The sequence below is a fragment of the Pseudorca crassidens genome, chromosome 21 (assembly GCF_039906515.1).
Source record: "Pseudorca crassidens isolate mPseCra1 chromosome 21, mPseCra1.hap1, whole genome shotgun sequence".
In the NCBI taxonomy this organism is placed as follows: Eukaryota; Metazoa; Chordata; class Mammalia; order Artiodactyla; family Delphinidae; genus Pseudorca; species Pseudorca crassidens.
The window spans coordinates 16332957-16349636 of NC_090316.1; the positions used below are offsets into that span (position 1 = coordinate 16332957).

At 41.5% G+C, this 16680-nt stretch overlaps 1 protein-coding gene across 3 annotated transcripts in view; it reads left to right on the forward strand.

The window, feature by feature from the left end:
- The window catches only part of MFHAS1 (multifunctional ROCO family signaling regulator 1), a 117151-nt gene extending 104029 nt beyond the window's left edge, over positions 1 to 13122 (forward strand). For 2 of the 3 annotated variants that reach the window (XM_067721758.1, XM_067721760.1), the window contains 2 exons: positions 10391 to 10589; positions 12684 to 13122. In XM_067721758.1, the coding sequence (XP_067577859.1) occupies positions 10391 to 10424 (34 nt within the window). In that variant the 3' untranslated portion in view covers positions 10425 to 10589; positions 12684 to 13122. Of the gene's footprint in view, positions 1 to 5622; positions 5733 to 10390; positions 10590 to 12683 lie in introns of all 3 variants that reach the window. The other variant, XM_067721759.1, reaches the window with a different exon arrangement.
- Positions 13123 to 16680: the final 3558 nt, after the last annotated feature.

Sequence of the window (16680 nt, forward strand, 5' to 3'; positions counted from 1 at the left end):
AAGTGAGCTGGAAGACAGAATGGTGGAAATCACTGCTGTGGACAAGAATAAAGAAAAAAGAGTGAAAAGAAATAAGGACAATCTAAGAGAACTCTGGGACACCATTAAACACACCAACACTCACATTATAGGGGTCCCAGAAGGAGAAGAGAGAGAGAAAGGACCTGAGAAAATATCTAAGGAGATAGTAGCTGAAAACTTCCCTAACATGGGAAAGGAAACAGTCACCCAAGTCCAGGAAGCACAGAGAGTCCCAGGCAGCATAAACCCAAGGAGGAACACACAAAGGCACATAGTAACCAAACTGACAAAAATTAAAGACAAAGAGAAAAAATTAAAAGCAACAAGGGAAAAGCAACAAAACATATAAGGGAATTCCCATAGGTAATCAGCTGATTTCTCAGCAGAAACTGCAGGCCAGAAGGGAATGGCATGATATATTTAAAGTGATGAAAGGGAAGAACCTACAACCAGGAATACTCTATCCAAGCAAGGCTCTCATTCAGATTTGACGTAGAAATCAGAAGCTTTACAGACAAGCAAAAGCTAAGAGATTTCAGCACCACCAGACCAGCTTTGCAACAAATGCTAAAGGAACTTCTCTAAGTGGAAAAGAAAAGGCCACAACTAGAAACAAGAAAATTACAAATGGAAAATCTCACTGGTAAAGGCAAACATTACAGTAAAGGTAGCAAGTCATCCACACACAAAATGATATGAAAGCCAGCAGTCGTGAAAAGAGAATACAAATGCAGGATATCAGAAATGCATTTGAAATTAAAAGGCCAGCAACTTAAAACAATCCTGTTTTTATATAGATTGCTGTATTAAAACCTCATAGTAACCACAAACCAAAAATCTACAATAGATGCACACACAAAAAAGAATAAGGAATCCAAACACAACAGTAAAGTTAGTCATCAAATCACAAGAGAAGAGAACAAAAGAGGAAAGAAAAAAGACCTACAAAAACAAACCCAAAACAATTAATAAAATGGCAATAAGAACCTACGTATCAATAATTGCCTTAAACGTAAACAGACTAAATGCTCCAACCAAAAGACATGGACTGGCTGAATGGATACAAAAACAAGACTTGTATATATGCTGTCTACAAGTGACCCACTTCAGATCTAGGGACACATACAGACTGAAAGTGAGGGGAATGAAAAAGGCAAATGGAAATCAAAAGAAAGCTGGAGTAGCAATGCTCATATCAAACAAAATAGACTTTAAAATAAAAACTGTTCCAAGAGACAAGGAAGGACACCACATAATGATGAAGGGATCAATCCAAAAAGAAGATATAACAATTGTAAATATAAACGCACGCAGCATAGGAGCACCTCAATATATAAGGCAAATACTAACAGCCATAAAAGGAGAAATCAACAGTAACACGATAATAGTGGCAGATTTTAACACACCACTTTCATCAATGGACAGATCATCCAGACAGAAAATCAGTAAGGAAACACAGGCCTTAAATGACACATTAGACCAGATAGACTTATTGATATTTATATCCATCCAAATGCAGCAGAATACACATTCTTTTCCAGTGCACATGGAACATTCTTGAGGATTGATCATATGCTGGGCCACAAATCAAGCCTCTGTAAATTTAAGAAAACTGAAATCATATCAAGCATCTTTTCCAAACACAATGAGGTTAGAAATCAACTACAAGGAAAAAACTGTAAAAAGCACAAATACGTGGAGGCTAAACAATATGATACTAAACAACCAATGGATCACTGAAGAAATCAAAGACAAAATCAAAAAAATACCTAGAGACAAATGACAACAAAAGCATGACAATCCAAAACCTATGGGGCACAGCAAAAGCAGTTCTAAGAGGGAAGTTTATTGCAATACAATCTTACTCAATCTCAGAATCTTACAATCTTACAATCTCAGAAAACAAGAAAAATCTCAAACAACCTAACCTTACACCTAAGGCAGCCAAAGAAAGAACAAACAAAACCCAAAGTTAGCAGAAGGAAAGAGATCATAAAAATCAGAGCAGAAATAAATGAAATAGAGAGGAAGAACACAATTGAAAAAAAACCAGTGGAAAAAATAAATAAAAACCAGTGAAACTAAAAGCTCATTCTTTGAAAAGATAAAATTGATAAACCTAAACAAAATTGATAAAAAAAGGCAGAGGAACTCAAATCAATAAAATTAGAAATGAAAAAGGAGATGTTACAGCTGACACCACAGAAATACAAAGGATCATAAGAGACTACTACAAGCAACTACATGCCAATAAAATGGACAACCTGGAAGAAATGGACAAATTCTTAGAAAGATACAATCTCCCAAGACTGAACCAGGAAGAAAAAGAAAATATGAACAGACCAATCACAAGTACTGAAATTGAAACTGTGATTGAAAAACTCCCAACAAACAGTCCAGGACCTGATGGCCTCACAGGTGAATTCTATCAAACATTTAGAGAAGAGTTAACACTTATCCTTCCAAAACTCTTCCAAAAATTTGCAGAGGAAGGAACACTCCCAAACTCATTCTATGAGGCCACTATCACCCTGATACCAAAACCAGATAAAGATACCACAAAAAAAGAGAAAATTACAAGCCAATATCACTGATGAACACAGACACAAAAATCCTCAACAAAACACTAGCAAACCGAATCCAACAATGCATTAAAAGGATCATATACCATGATCGATACATCATGATACTACATAGAAAATCCTAAAGATGCTACTAGAAAACTACTAGAGCTCATCAATGAATTTGGTAAAGTTGCATGAAATACACAGAAATCTCTTGCATTCCTATACACTAACAACAAAAGATCAGAAAGAGAAATTAAGGGAAAAATCTCATTTATCGTCCCATCAAAAAGAATAAAATACCTAGGAATAAACCTACCTAAGGAGGCAAAAGACCTGTACTCAGAAAACTATAAGACACTGATGAAAGAAATCAAAGAAGACACAAACAGATGGAGAGATATACCATGTTATTGGATTGGAAGAATCAATATTATCAAAATGACTATACTACCCAAAGCAATCTACAGATTCAATGCAATCCCTATCAAATTACCAATGGCATTTTTCACGGAATTAGAACAAAAAATTTTACAAACTGTATGGAAACACAAAAGGCCCCAAATAGCCAAAGCAATCCTGAGAAAGAAAAACAGAGCTGGAGGAATCAGTTCCCTGACTTCAGATTATACTACAAAGCTACAGTAATCAAAACAGTATGGTGCTGGTGCTGAAACAGAAATACAGATCAATGGAACAGGATAGAAAGCCCAGAAATAAAACCACACACCTATGGTCAATTAATCTATGACAGAAGAGACAAGACTACACAATGCAGAAAAGACAGCCTCTTCAATAAGTGGTGCTGGGAAAACTGGACAGCTACATGTAAAAGAATGAAATTAAAACATTCTCGAACACCATACACAAAAATAAACCCAAAATGGATTAAAGACCTAAATGTAAGGCTGGATACTATAAAACTCTTAGAGGAAAACATAGGCAGAACACTCTTTGACATAAATCGTAGCAATATCTTTTTGGATCCACCTCCTAGAGTAATGAAAATAAAAATAAACAAATGGAACCTAATTAAACTTAAATGCTTTATCACAGCAAAGGAAACCATAAACAAAACGAAAAGAAACCCCACAGAATGGGAGAAAATATTTGCAAACGATATGACCAACAAGTGATTAATTTCCAAAATTTACAAACAACTCATGTGGCTCAATATCAAAAGAAACAACAACCCAATCAAAAAATGGGCAGAAAACCTAAACCGACATTTCTTCAAAGAAGACATACAGATGACCAAGAGGCACATGAAAAGATGCTCAACATCACTAATTATTAGAGAAATGCACATCAAAACTATAATGAGATATCACCTCACACCAGTCAGAATATGGCCATCATTAAAAAGTCTACGAACAATAAATGCTGGAGAAGGTGTGGAGAAAAGGGAACCCTCCTGCACTGTTGGTAGGAATGTAAATTGGTACAGCCACTATGGACAACAGTACAAAGGTTCCTTAAAAAACTAAAAAGAGCTACCATATGACCCAGCAATCCCAGCAACCAAGCAACCAAGCAACCAAGCAACCAAGACCCAGCAACCAAGACTCCTGGGCATATATCTGGAGAAAACCATGGTTCAAAAGGATACGTGCACCACAATGTTGCAGTGCTGTATACTATAGCCAAGCCATGGAAGCAAACTAAATGTCCATCAACAGATGAATGAATAAAGAAGATGTGCTACATATATACAATGGAATATTACTCAGCCATTAAAAAGAATGAAATAATGCCCTTTGCAGCAACATGGAGGGACCTGGAGTTTATCATATTAAGTGAAGTCAGACAAAGACAAATACATGATATCGCTTATATGTGGAATCTTTAAAAAATGATACAAATGAACTTATTTACGAAACAGAAACAGACTCACAGACATAGAAACCAAACTTATGGTTACCAACGGGGAAAGGTGGGTGGGAGGGATAAATCGGGAGATTGGGGTCGACATATACACACTACTATATTTAAAATAGATAACCAACAAGGACCTACTGTATAGCACAGGGAACTCTATTCAATACTGTCTATTGGTCTGTATGGGGAAAGAATCTAAAACAGGGTGAGTATATGCATATGTATAACAGTTTCACTTTGCTGTACACCTGAAACTAACCCACCACTGTAAATCACCTACAGTCCAATATAAACATTTTTTTAAAAGACACACTGGAATGCAACTTACACTCCCATGTGGCTTCTTAACGGACTGGTCCTTGAACATGCAGGAAACAGAAAAGTATCATTTTTATCTTCTGGCCGTTGCCATTTCTTTTGTGGTGCTACCCTATCTGTCTGTGGAGTGGTGGAACTGAAGAAGGAAGCAAATTCTGATTTTGGCAGGTCATGTGTTACAGAATTAGAAAAAATGGGCTGGTTTGAAAATTGCTGGGCAAAGCTTTCTCCTTTCCAGAAAGTATTACCGATAATAAAGGACAAGGCTCACACTGCATTTCAAACTTGGATTACTGCGTATATACTATAGCGTTCCAATTCAAGTAAGATTCCAGCTACTTACTGTTTGCAAGTATTCTCAAACCCATAGTGATTACTTTGCATAGGAATTTTGGCAGTTACATTGTTATGACATAAGGATATTTAAGACCAACTAAGCCTTTTGTAAAAAGTACAAAGATTCTGTGGCCTTTACCTCACCAAATAAATAGGCAAAGTATGTTTAACTGCACTCAGATTCGTAAGGACTCGATTAAAAAACCTTTTTTTTAAGGAATGGATGAATTTGGCTTAATCCCAATGGAGAATTTTTCACTGATCTCAGAAGTGTAAAACATGAAGGATGGGGATGGGATGGAATTTCAGAAGGAAAGGAGGCTTAAATGCGGAGGTTGCCTGTGGGGTGTATCACAATGATTTGCATTGATTTGTTTTGTTCTTTGTAAGGAGTAAGAGGGCTCCTTGCCTTGTTGCTTTCACGACTGGGAGGAATAGTGTTTCTTTGATTATTCAGTCTCCCATCAGCCACATTGATACTGGAATTTGTTCCCTCTCTGCTTAGGTATCTCCACACTTTCTTGGACAATTAAGTGGAAAAGATAGTCTTCTTTCCCTTATGCCATCATTTTTACTGTACCCAATCTGTGACTTTAGGAGCACCAATTTTTAAGGGTAAGTCTCTGGGAAGCAGAGAGGGTTTCTTAAATAGGTAAGGGCCTCCTAAGGACTTGGGGAGTTTAGGGAAAAAAAGGGGGAGGATGGGCTTGGGACGAAGAGATTCCATACAGCAGGACATTTTAAGATTACAAATCTTTTACTTATCCAGAATCAAGACATATTGGAGAATTAAAAATAAGAAAACTGCTCAATTCTTTTGCCTAATTTACTATAATGCATATATCAGTCACCTTAGATCCTTTTTGGAAAAAAGTCATTTTAAAAAACTCATTCTAATGTAACGCAAGAATATAACATCAGGAAAAGCTCAAGCTGATTAACACAGCAAACCATTTTTTTAAAATCCTGAGTTTCCCACTTTGTAGCTAATTGACTATTTATTTATTTATTGGCTGCGTTGGGTCTTTGTTGCTGTGTGAGGGCTTTTCTCTGGTTGTGGCGAGCGGTGCACTGGCTTCTCATTGCGGTGGCTTCTCTTGTTGCAGAGCACAGGCTCTAGGTGCACGGGCTTCAGTAGTTGCAGCAAACGGGCTCAGTAGTTGTGGCTCATGGGCTCTAGAACACAGGCTCAGTAGTTGTGGTGCAAGGGCTTAGTTGCTCCGCAGCACGTGGGATCTTCCCGGACCAGGGCTCGAACCCGTGTCCCCTGCATTGGCAGGCGGATTCTTAACCACTGCGCCACCAGGGAAGTCCCAGCAAACAGCTTTTTAAAAGCAGCGTTGGTATTTACTTTCTCAAGGCAGTTTGACAGGCTCTGCAGTTATGCCCTGAGTTTGAATCCGGCTGTGTGTTAGCGCTGTGACAGGTGCAGATCACAGCAGCACTATCTCCTGAGCCCGTTCTGTGCATTTAGACAGTTTCAGGGGAAGCATTTAGCATCATTCCTTACACAGATGAAGTAGCGCTCAATAAATCCAGCTGCTGTTATTTCTATCAGAAATATTAGTATGTACACCATGCATAACATATAAAGGTAATAACAGAAAACAAAATTTCAAAATCCAAATATAGATGCTAGAGTAAAATCCACTCACTGACTTACCTAGGACTGTTTTGCTTATTAATTGAGGTACCGGCGCAAGGCAGGTAGATGTGTGTGCTGAGTAGGCAGGAGAGCATGCTGGCTCACCTTCCCCTCCACCACCACGAAGGGGTCAAGGTGAAGTACATGCAGATCTGTTTATGAGGCCACCTGCAGCTGCTTAGCAGGCAACCAATGTTGCCTGGGTTCCTAAACCCATCAGTGTCCTAAACCCATCTTCCCGGGATAAAGAGATGAGTGGGATCGTTCCTTTCATATTGTAGATGCCAGTGCCCATGTGCCTGGACAAACTCCTTATACCGTGGGAATGGAAGATTGGAGATACATGAGGCCAAGAGATCAGGAAACGACTGCCGGAGAAAAGACAGTTTATTACAGTTCCTTCGGGGAGGGGCACGCCGTGCCCTGGGGCGGGGGCGGGGCTGCGTGGGGAAGCACCTGTGGGCCAGGAGGCGGAGGGGAGGGGCCTGTGCTGTGGTCTCTGCGGGAAGGTACGGGCAAGGCAGGGGAACACATGTAGGATGGGCCAGTTTGGGTAGTTTCTGCGGGCTCTGGGGCACAAAGACAGTCCCGAGTTGTCTGGAGCCTGGCCCTGGTGTGATCAGGGCAGGTGGAGAGTGGCCTGGAGTGTGAGAGCCTGGTCAACGGGGTGGTCAGGCGTGTGGACTCCGGACTCGCTGGTTTGCATGAGAAGCACGCTCGCGTCTGAGTTGTTCACTACGTGTGGGCACTAACTGGCTGACCCTGGGAGGGGCAGTCTCTCCACGGTGGGCAAGGCCGCAGAGGTCAAAGCATCAGAGGACAGAAAAGACCCGCTTAACGTCAATACAACAGGGTGTGGCTTCACTGTCAGCCTGAGCTTCTAAAGAAGCTGAATGCGTTTGCTGCGTCCCAGGAAGAGCAGGCTCCGAAACCTGAGGGGATTCTGGGGCGAGCCCCCCAGCTGACCCCTCCCTTCAGCTGCGGGCCTGTTTCCATCGTCCCGCCCGGCTGCTCCCTTGGACATGCCGTGGCTCCACAGCGCACATCTCGTTCCCCTGCCCCGGAGCTCTTCACTGCCCGTGCCTCCTCTCGTCTCTGCGCGTCTGTCCACTCAACCCTTGCCGCTCCCTCTTCCCACGCGCAGTCAGCCTTCCACTGCGACCTGCTACCCCACCTCATCGTGTGTCTTGAATGAGCGAATCTGGCCATGGAACTTTTCTCTTCGGCCCGTGCTTTCCTGTCGGTCCTCCTGTCTCTGCCAAGATCCCTGTCATTGAGTCTCACCTGGCCTCCTCCTCGCTAGTCTTTTTGTCCTTGAAACCAATTGATTTTTCAACATCAGACCCCATCAATTTTCTATTGAAAAGCCTTGACTGGCTTCCTGGTGATTATGGTGCAAGTTCAAAATCCCGGACATGACACACAAGGCTTCCCCAGCAGACCCCAGCCACCCTTCTGACTTGTGACACTCCCTTACTGTGGAGGGGCAGCCACACCTGACCTCTGGCCGGCTCTCGGTCCACAGCTAGCTGCCACCCCTTCTCTCCTACCTGATGAAGGCCCATATTCCCTAAGACTCAGGACATGTGTCACCTCCTCTGAGAAGCCACCCCCAGTCCTTCTAACTGTACTCAGACCGTCTTTCCTTCACATCTCCTTAATACTTCTCATCCACCCCCTTACCGAAATGATCTCAGAGTAGCTTGGCTGTTTTTGCCTGTGCCTTTTTCATCACATCTTATTCCTTATTCATTCAGCAGATCTTTGTTGAGTATTTGCCCTCTACGAGGCATTATGCCAACTGTTGAGGGTAGAGAAATAATATAGATCCGCAAGAATCTAATAGCCTCCTTGGGGAGAATGGGAACCAAAGACACAACCAGAGAAACTTGCGAATGTCTAATTCCAATTAAAATGTGACACCTGCAGCGACAGGTGTATCGACAAAGTCCTGTGGACACAGAGAAGAAAGAACTCTGCCGGACAATCAGGAGAAGCTCCAGGAAGTAGCATTTGAGGTGGATCTTGACAGATGAGGGCGAGTTCGAGATGGAAGAGCAGGGAGAGGTGGGGAGGGTTGGTGATTCCATGGCTCTTCTCTTCCCCTGAGCGCCCACACAAGAAAAATGATATCCACGTGGAAAAACGCTCAAACCAGTTTTCCTTTTTCTCCCTTGAACACTGGAATATTCCCTCTAGGTGCCCTTGATTAAGTATCCTTGTGTTTCTCAGTCTTACTAGCGGCTCAGGGGAGCAGACAGCCAGACACAGCTGCCTGCATTTCTCAAGGTTAGATTCAGTGAGAAAAGCGTAACGCAGCACCTCCCCCCCCCCCATGAAGCTGGAACTCACTTCACCAGAGTTAACTGCTTAGTTGGGTTGAGTGTTCACACTGCCATCCTCTTTGCACTTAGATTTATGATGACTTGAGTCTGAGGCAGTTTTCAAAACCTTCTCTACTGGGAAGTTTACTCTATTAATAGGCCTTCCAAAAGTCCATATGCCTCAGTGCCATAGAAATGTGAAACTACCCCTAGGGCCCCAAATATTCCAGCCTTGCTTTTAGCTGTCAAGCATACTTCGGAGTCAAATAACCCTCTTTAAAGGCCTGGCCCTGCTGCCCACTGGTGTGTGCTCTGGGGGAAGTTATTTAACCTATTGGAACCTCAGCTTCTTTCTTGGTGAATGCAGAGCTTACCTGATAGAGTGTTATGAGTTAGGATTAATCAAATAATGCAACATGGCGAACGATGTGATTCCTAGTGTATAGTAAGTCCTTAGTAAATGGAAGGTGCGCATTTTTGGTGATGTTATTAATATTATGCTCAGCCATTTCTTACGTGGGCTAGAGACATGTCTTAGGTAGGTACTGAATTATCAGTTTCCAAAAAATCAGACAGCATTAAGACAGATGTGGGGTGGAGGGTGGGAGAAGCGGGTAATAACCCCTTTATGTCTTTGTATGTTTTATTAAGTGTTGTCAAAACACTTTAAAAACTATCATGTCATGTGTCACTATAGGAAAGCTAAAATAAGGGATGGGAGCATTTGACATGTTTTCGTCTAACCCTTTTATCTGAATTGAATGCCACTTGGTTTAATTAGTTGATGATACAGCAGTTTCTTCATTTTATTTTCATCCAACTCCAGCTTTTAGTTTGGCAGTCTATAAGTAAAATCATGCTTTTTAGTCCAGATAGACACTCATTCTCACTTCTTAGTACTGATATATATTCCTACTGGTAGAGGGTTATTTAGTGTGTCTATGTGTGTTTCCTGAAAGGAAGCAGTGCTGTGTTTAGAGTTCAGGATTCTTAATCAGAAATCCAGTTAAGCTGTGAAATTACAATGGAATAGGTAGTTATAGCTAATTCGTCTAGTTTTCTCTTTATGTCTGATCTTAATGCCATAGACAGAAATGTTTGACTAGGTTTCTAGTAAAAAGCCTCTTTCCTTTGTAGGAACATTGGTTGCCTGCATTTACAATTTTATACGGAGCTCTAGAAGTAGACATGAAAATCAGTGGTGCAAAAAAAAAACCAGTATGACTTGCTGTTCTTATCATTGAGAATATCATTTCCTATTTCCTTTGTTCATTTCTGTGCTTTCTTCTCATCTACTCACATAGGAAGAACGTTGGTGAAAAGCACAGAAACCAGTGACTTTTATGGCTGTGGGATTTCCATGGAGAAAAGAGCATCAGAATGCACCTGGACCATCTTTTGTACCCGGCAAACCCTCCACACTCCCTGGCGTGTTCTGTGAATTTGAGTGCATGTGTGTTCAGGGTGCTTTCAGGGAGGAAGCACACCTAGCCTCTAGACAAGGTGGGGAGAGGCGGGGCGGGGCGGGGGGGGGGGGAGGATGAGAGAGACTGTGGAGCAAATGTTTTACAACCTGAACCTCAGAACTGTGATCCTCCAAGGAGAGCGCTACTTGAAGAAAAAAAAAAAAAAAGTCGAATGGCTTCTCAGGGATTTTATTTTCCGTGCACATATAAGCCATAATTCCAGTACAGGTGGCAGTATTTAGAGCACTCAGATTTCAGTTCTGTTAAATGTGAAAGAGAGATCGACTGACCATTCATTGCTGTTCCGTAACTAGTGTAAAATATGTATATGTTTATCTTTATTTTTATAATATGCAAATACATTTAAATTTATACAGTTTGAAGCTTCTAGAGTTAGTTCACACTGGGTGCAATATTCTGATGAGAACTGTGCCAAGATGGGGCTGATTTCTTATTTTAGTGTAGGACCTTTTGTTTATTCTTTAATTCTTTGCAGATTAAAAAAAAGATACCTATCTCTCTGCCCATGGATTAAGGGTTGGTTCATAGAGTCTGACGATAATCAGCAAGAACTTTAAACATGCATTTCAGGTCAGGCGGTGTCCGTCCTTTTAAATAAAGGTCCCTGCCTGTAACCTGTTGGGCAGGGTAGGAGGATTTTTCCTTTTCTTTGCCCCCACATATCACTAGTGTTGGGCAGAGTCTTCCTTGCTCCGGGCTTTGTGATGACTGTGAGTTGTTACTGGGTGATAGTCTGACGGAGGCCTGGCGATTAAGATTCTTCAGGGGACAGGGATTAAGGGATCCACAAATCCAAGGAAAAGCAGAGTTTTGCAATAGCTTCAGATAACCAGGAGTCAGTTCTGAAGCATGTAAAGAGCTCTGCTAATAAGTCCTTTCTTTTCTGCCCCCAGAAAAGAGTCTGTGAAATTTAGTAGAGCACTCTGAAAGCCTCCACATCTGGTGTAAGACCGGAAGATAGCGAGTTGCCTAACTGGAGAGCATAAGCCCACATTGGTTATTTTATAAATACAGAGCCTCTGATTGGATGGTCTACTGCCAAGAACTAGTAAAACCCTGGTTTTAAAATCTCTGCGAGGTAAAACTTAAAAAGCCAACCAACCAAACTGCTCTCTCTTCTCCTCCTCACCGGGGCCAAACAGCATCTGCTGCAATAGTAACAACATTCTTTGAAGAGTGTGCCTGACTGTTTACATCTGCCTCCTCTGCGTGTTGACTGAAAATGTGTAAAACTGTTTCTCACCCCTGTAAGGCAAGAAAAATGAGTCAGCTGGTATTATTCTTTTACTTCTTCTATAAAGTAGTGACTCTTGGAATGCCACAGTATACGACGTCCCCACATATTTTTGAAAGAAGTAACAAGCAAGTGGCTGCATTGTGAAAAATCGTGAATAATTTTTGTAGATTATTTTGTGCCCCAGGAGGTAACTTTATTAACTCCAGAACCTCAGTGAAACAAGTATGACTTCTTATAATCATAAAATCAAATGGGATCAGACTAGTTCTGCATTTTAATACTTGAATATGACACCTCAAATTTGCATTTTCTTTTAGAACAGTCACGGGATTCACCTTCTTAATCCTTTTGTCACAGCTCTCCTGTGTGTGTGTGTGTGTGTGTGTGTGTGTAAGTGTAAACTGAATGGTAACATTTAATTGCTTTATGGACCATTGAATTGTTGGGCGTAAATGTTTTTTCAATCGGCACAAACAGTTCCTGAACTGTCAAATTAACCAACTTTGACCAGGAAAAGACTTGTAAATGACTTCAGGCTAACTCCCCAGGGGACCATATTAAATGAAAATAAAAAAGCTCCTTTGGGTGACATACCCTGCAAAGTATGTGCTCTTGTCATGAACATAGATGCCCACATTCTTAATATCTGCTATTTTTGGACAAGTGATGTTTTGTGCTGTCATCTGAACCCTAGAGAAGCAGTATAAGAAGAAAGTTTGGCGTCACATATATTTTAGCAAAAAGGTCATCATGATAGAGGGTCATGTGACCAAAAGCAGCTCCAGAAAAGCTAGAGAACTTGCTTCACGGTTGGGGGAGGGTCAGAGATACAGAAAACATTCTGCTCTATAGGAATTTTCTTCATTTATGCAGGAAATTCCATTTTCTCTTTCAACACCTGGGAAGACTCAGCCGGGGAGGCTGACAGGCAATTCATAAGCACAAGGGGAATCTTTTCCAACCAAGACGTCCCTGCCTCGCAAACAAAAGCCCTCCGAGTTTGTTATGGTTTCTATTCCTGCATCTTGTGGTATCAAAACCACTTCCTGGAATTGTAAAAGCGCTGCCAGAACAAATGTTTTTCCCTCTTGCAAGAAAAAACGACAGTGCTTGTATTTCACACTTGTGCACTGGACTCTCTTGAATGAATAAAATGGGAACGGTTTGGTGTCATTCCTGATGAGGTGTGTGTTCTCTTTCATGCCACAGTTTGTGAATTGTAATTGTGGTTTCCTATTTAATTGTCATAACCAGGCAGAAATTTAAAAAAAAAAAAAAGTTTAATAAAAACACAAAGAAATGGTTAAGCAGTTATATTTCCAGAGTTGAGTTATTTCTGTCTGTTTTTGTTTGTTTTGGTTTTATCAGTTAGGAACTCACTACATTCCATTTTTAGTTCTGAAGGCACTTTTGAGCCACAGGAGGTAGATGGCCGCAGCTCTGGTTGTGGACTGAGCTCCCAGGAAGGAAACGAATGAATCTGTTTCATACTCTGCCTCCACCTTCAGGCTGGAGATTCAGGTCTTGAATATCGACCGTCTCTTAAATCAGAACCTTTTTTCAGCGATCTATGTTCCTATCAAAGCTTATAAAATTATGATTGGTTTGCAAGTTCCCTCCTCCTGGCCTTTCTTTGCCCCGGGGAAGGGGTGGGGTCTGTATTTGCGGGCTGAAGGGGCTGACCCTTGGGTACCGATTCCTGCCCCACCCCCACCCCAGCGTTTTGTTCGTTTGTTTGTTGTTGTTTCTAAAGGACTGTTGAGATAAGGATAAGGAAAGGAAAAGCATGTGGCTGCTTCTTGCAGAGGCAACAGCCTCTGGGGAAGGACCTGGTGCAGACGAGCCCTGCCCTGAGGCGCTGGGGCATTGGGGACACGGAAGAAAGGGCCCCCTCCACGAGGAGGGGCCTCATTGTGAGACTCCTGAGAAGGTAGGTGGGGCCACTGTGTGCTCTGAATCCATGTCTCCCTCTGCCAGTGGAAAAGCTGAAACCACGTGCTGATCAGAATTTTCCAGAGTAGCAAAGCATCCCAGTGTTCATAGCAGCACTATTTACAATAGCCAAGACATGGAAGCAACCTAAATGTCCATCGACAGAGTCATGGATAAAGAAGATGTGGTATCTATAGACGATGGAATATCACTCAGCCATAAAAAAGATCGAAATAATGCCACTTGCAGCAACATGGATGGACCTAGAGATTATCATACTAATTGAAGTGAGACAGAGAAAGACAAATATCATATGATATCACTTATATGTGCAATCTAATAAAGAATGATACAAATGAATTTATTTACAAAACAGAAACAGACTCACAGATCTCAGAATCAAACTTATGGTTACCAAAGGGGAAACGAGGGGAGCGGGGAATGAGAGATTAGGAGATTGGGATTGACATGTACACACTACTATATATAAAACAGATAACTAATAAGGACCTACTGCACATACAGCACAGGGAACTCTACTCAATATTCTGCAATAACCTATATGGGAAAAGAATCTGAAGAAGAATGGATATATATGTATATAACTGATTCACTTTGCTGTGTACCTGAAACTAACACAACACTGTAAATCAACTATACTCCAATAAAAACTGTTTTTAAAAAAGTAGGGAAAGAAAAGGTATGCCCCCCATGGACGGGCTGGCTCTTACAGCTGTGTCCAGGTAAAGCAAAGTCCTCAGATTCTGTGCCACCACTAACCCTCCTGAGTTGGAGAGAACACAAGGAACATCAATTGGCTCTTTGGGCCTCGTTTCCCTTCACCAGGAAGCTTGGGGTTCTTTAAACTTGCTAAGTAGGTCACAGACAAGCAGACGTCCCTGGTGACACTTTGAAACGCATTATTCATCACATACATATATCCTTCCCTCCCAAGGCTACGTCTCCTGTTTCATTGTGAGCTCTCTGAAGTAGATTCCTGGTTTGCTTTGAATACAGTGTCCCACAAGTGGTGGATTCAAAAGCTCAGGGTTTCCCTTGCCCGTGAGTTACCCTGCAGTGCTGGAAAAGAGGAACATCACCTGGCAGAACCTGCACTGTTGCACCCAGTAGGGAGGGATGTAGAGTTACTGGAAGAGGTTTAGAAAGCACATGACCCTTTAAAATCTGGGTCTGACAGCATGAGAAAATTCCCCTGGTATCAGAAACCCTATTTGAATATTTAGGCTCAAGAAAGAAATATCTTCATCTTTATACACAAGAAATAACTCATTATTGCCCAAACGGCTCCATGAAACATTCGTGTCTCCTGAGTGACTAAGAAATGTTCCTCTGTAAAAGGGTTCTGAGAACTAGTAAGTTTGAGAAAGCTGCATAAATAAAGCTTAAATTTTTGCTGCAGGATTCAGAACCGTTTAGATGCTGAGATAAATTGTGAGTGTCCAAAAGGGGCACAGAATGCATTTCCACAGGTGCTGGAGTGTGGAGGGATGTCTGTGGACATTCTCTGAGACCAGCGTTTCCAAAGTACAGGATGTCTACTGCCAGTGAGACCCGGGGCACTTGTAGGTGAGGCAGATGTAGGCTCAACCAATAAAGAATCACTTTTCTTTGGAGGCCTTTTACTTTCGTAGGAGGTGGGATTGTACGGTGGTTAAGATCACCCCTCCAGACTGCCTCCGTTGGAATCCTCACCATGCCATCTAGTTACCTTGTGCCTCAGCGTCCTCATGTGTAGGATGGAGAAAACCATCTACCTCATACAGTTGTGATGGATATCAAATGAGCCTCTATGTGTAAAGGACTTAGGACAGTGCTTAGTACCGGTCATCAAATGCAGCTAATGTTATTCTATTAATGTGCGTAGTTCTCTTTTTTACCGGGAAAGCTGGTCTCAAGTTCTTTGTCTTTGACTGTATCTAACTAGAATTCTTAACATTGTTTGTCTTCATCATATTTACTAACTGGTTATTCGCACTGGTGATAAAACAGCTGCTTTAAAAATAAATGCATTTAGAAAGAAATACTTCAAATGTATGAAAAAGAAAAATATTAAGTGAATAAGTGCAGGTGGTACACAAATATAGAAAACATGGTGACGATACGGCAAAAATTATCAAGATGGTATGTGAGCGTCTTGGTAGCGTAATGGAGGGACCCAATCTGGGACCCAGCCTAATGCCAGCTACAGAGGGACCAGGCAATTTCCCCGGAAGTCTGAAGGACAACCCCACCACAAAAGCTTTTAAAGCTACTTCCCCCAGTTTTAAAATTTCTGCTAGAAAACTGTACAGAAAGATTACAGAAGAATGATTATTAGAAAATGAATATTTCTTAAATTTGAAATTTAAAGTAAGTTCTGCATTCTTAAATGTTTCTTTCAGTGCAGCCGAACTTTTCATACAAATACAACTCTGAAACTCGGGAAAATTCGATTTGTGAAAATGTTAATGTGCTTTCGGAAGCCCTTATAGGTATGACACTTTTTCTCTGAATATTTTACTGAAGGCAAACTGAAAAAGTGAACTCACATGTTTCACTCATCAGAAATCAAAGCAAAGTCTCGCTAACCGATTTAGTACACATCAAACAGAACAAATTGCTTGGATTCATTTTATAGTCACTCAGTCCTTGAGAAATCATGGCATGAAATTAAGTTGGGTACAGGCCACATGGCCAGTGAGTGTTGAGGGGCAGATGTATAATGCCTGGCAACCAGTAACGTTCATCTTCTTTTCTCTCCTGCTCCAAAAAGCATGTCAAGATGGCAGCTGAGCTCAGTGGAAATTCTCCCCAGCAAAACAAAGTGGGGAAAATTGTTATTTTTTTTAAAAAAAGAACCACAAACAATTATTTTTAAATTTCTGACAAGGGGCTTCCCTGGTGGCGCAGTGGTTAAGAATCCGCCTGCCAATGCAGG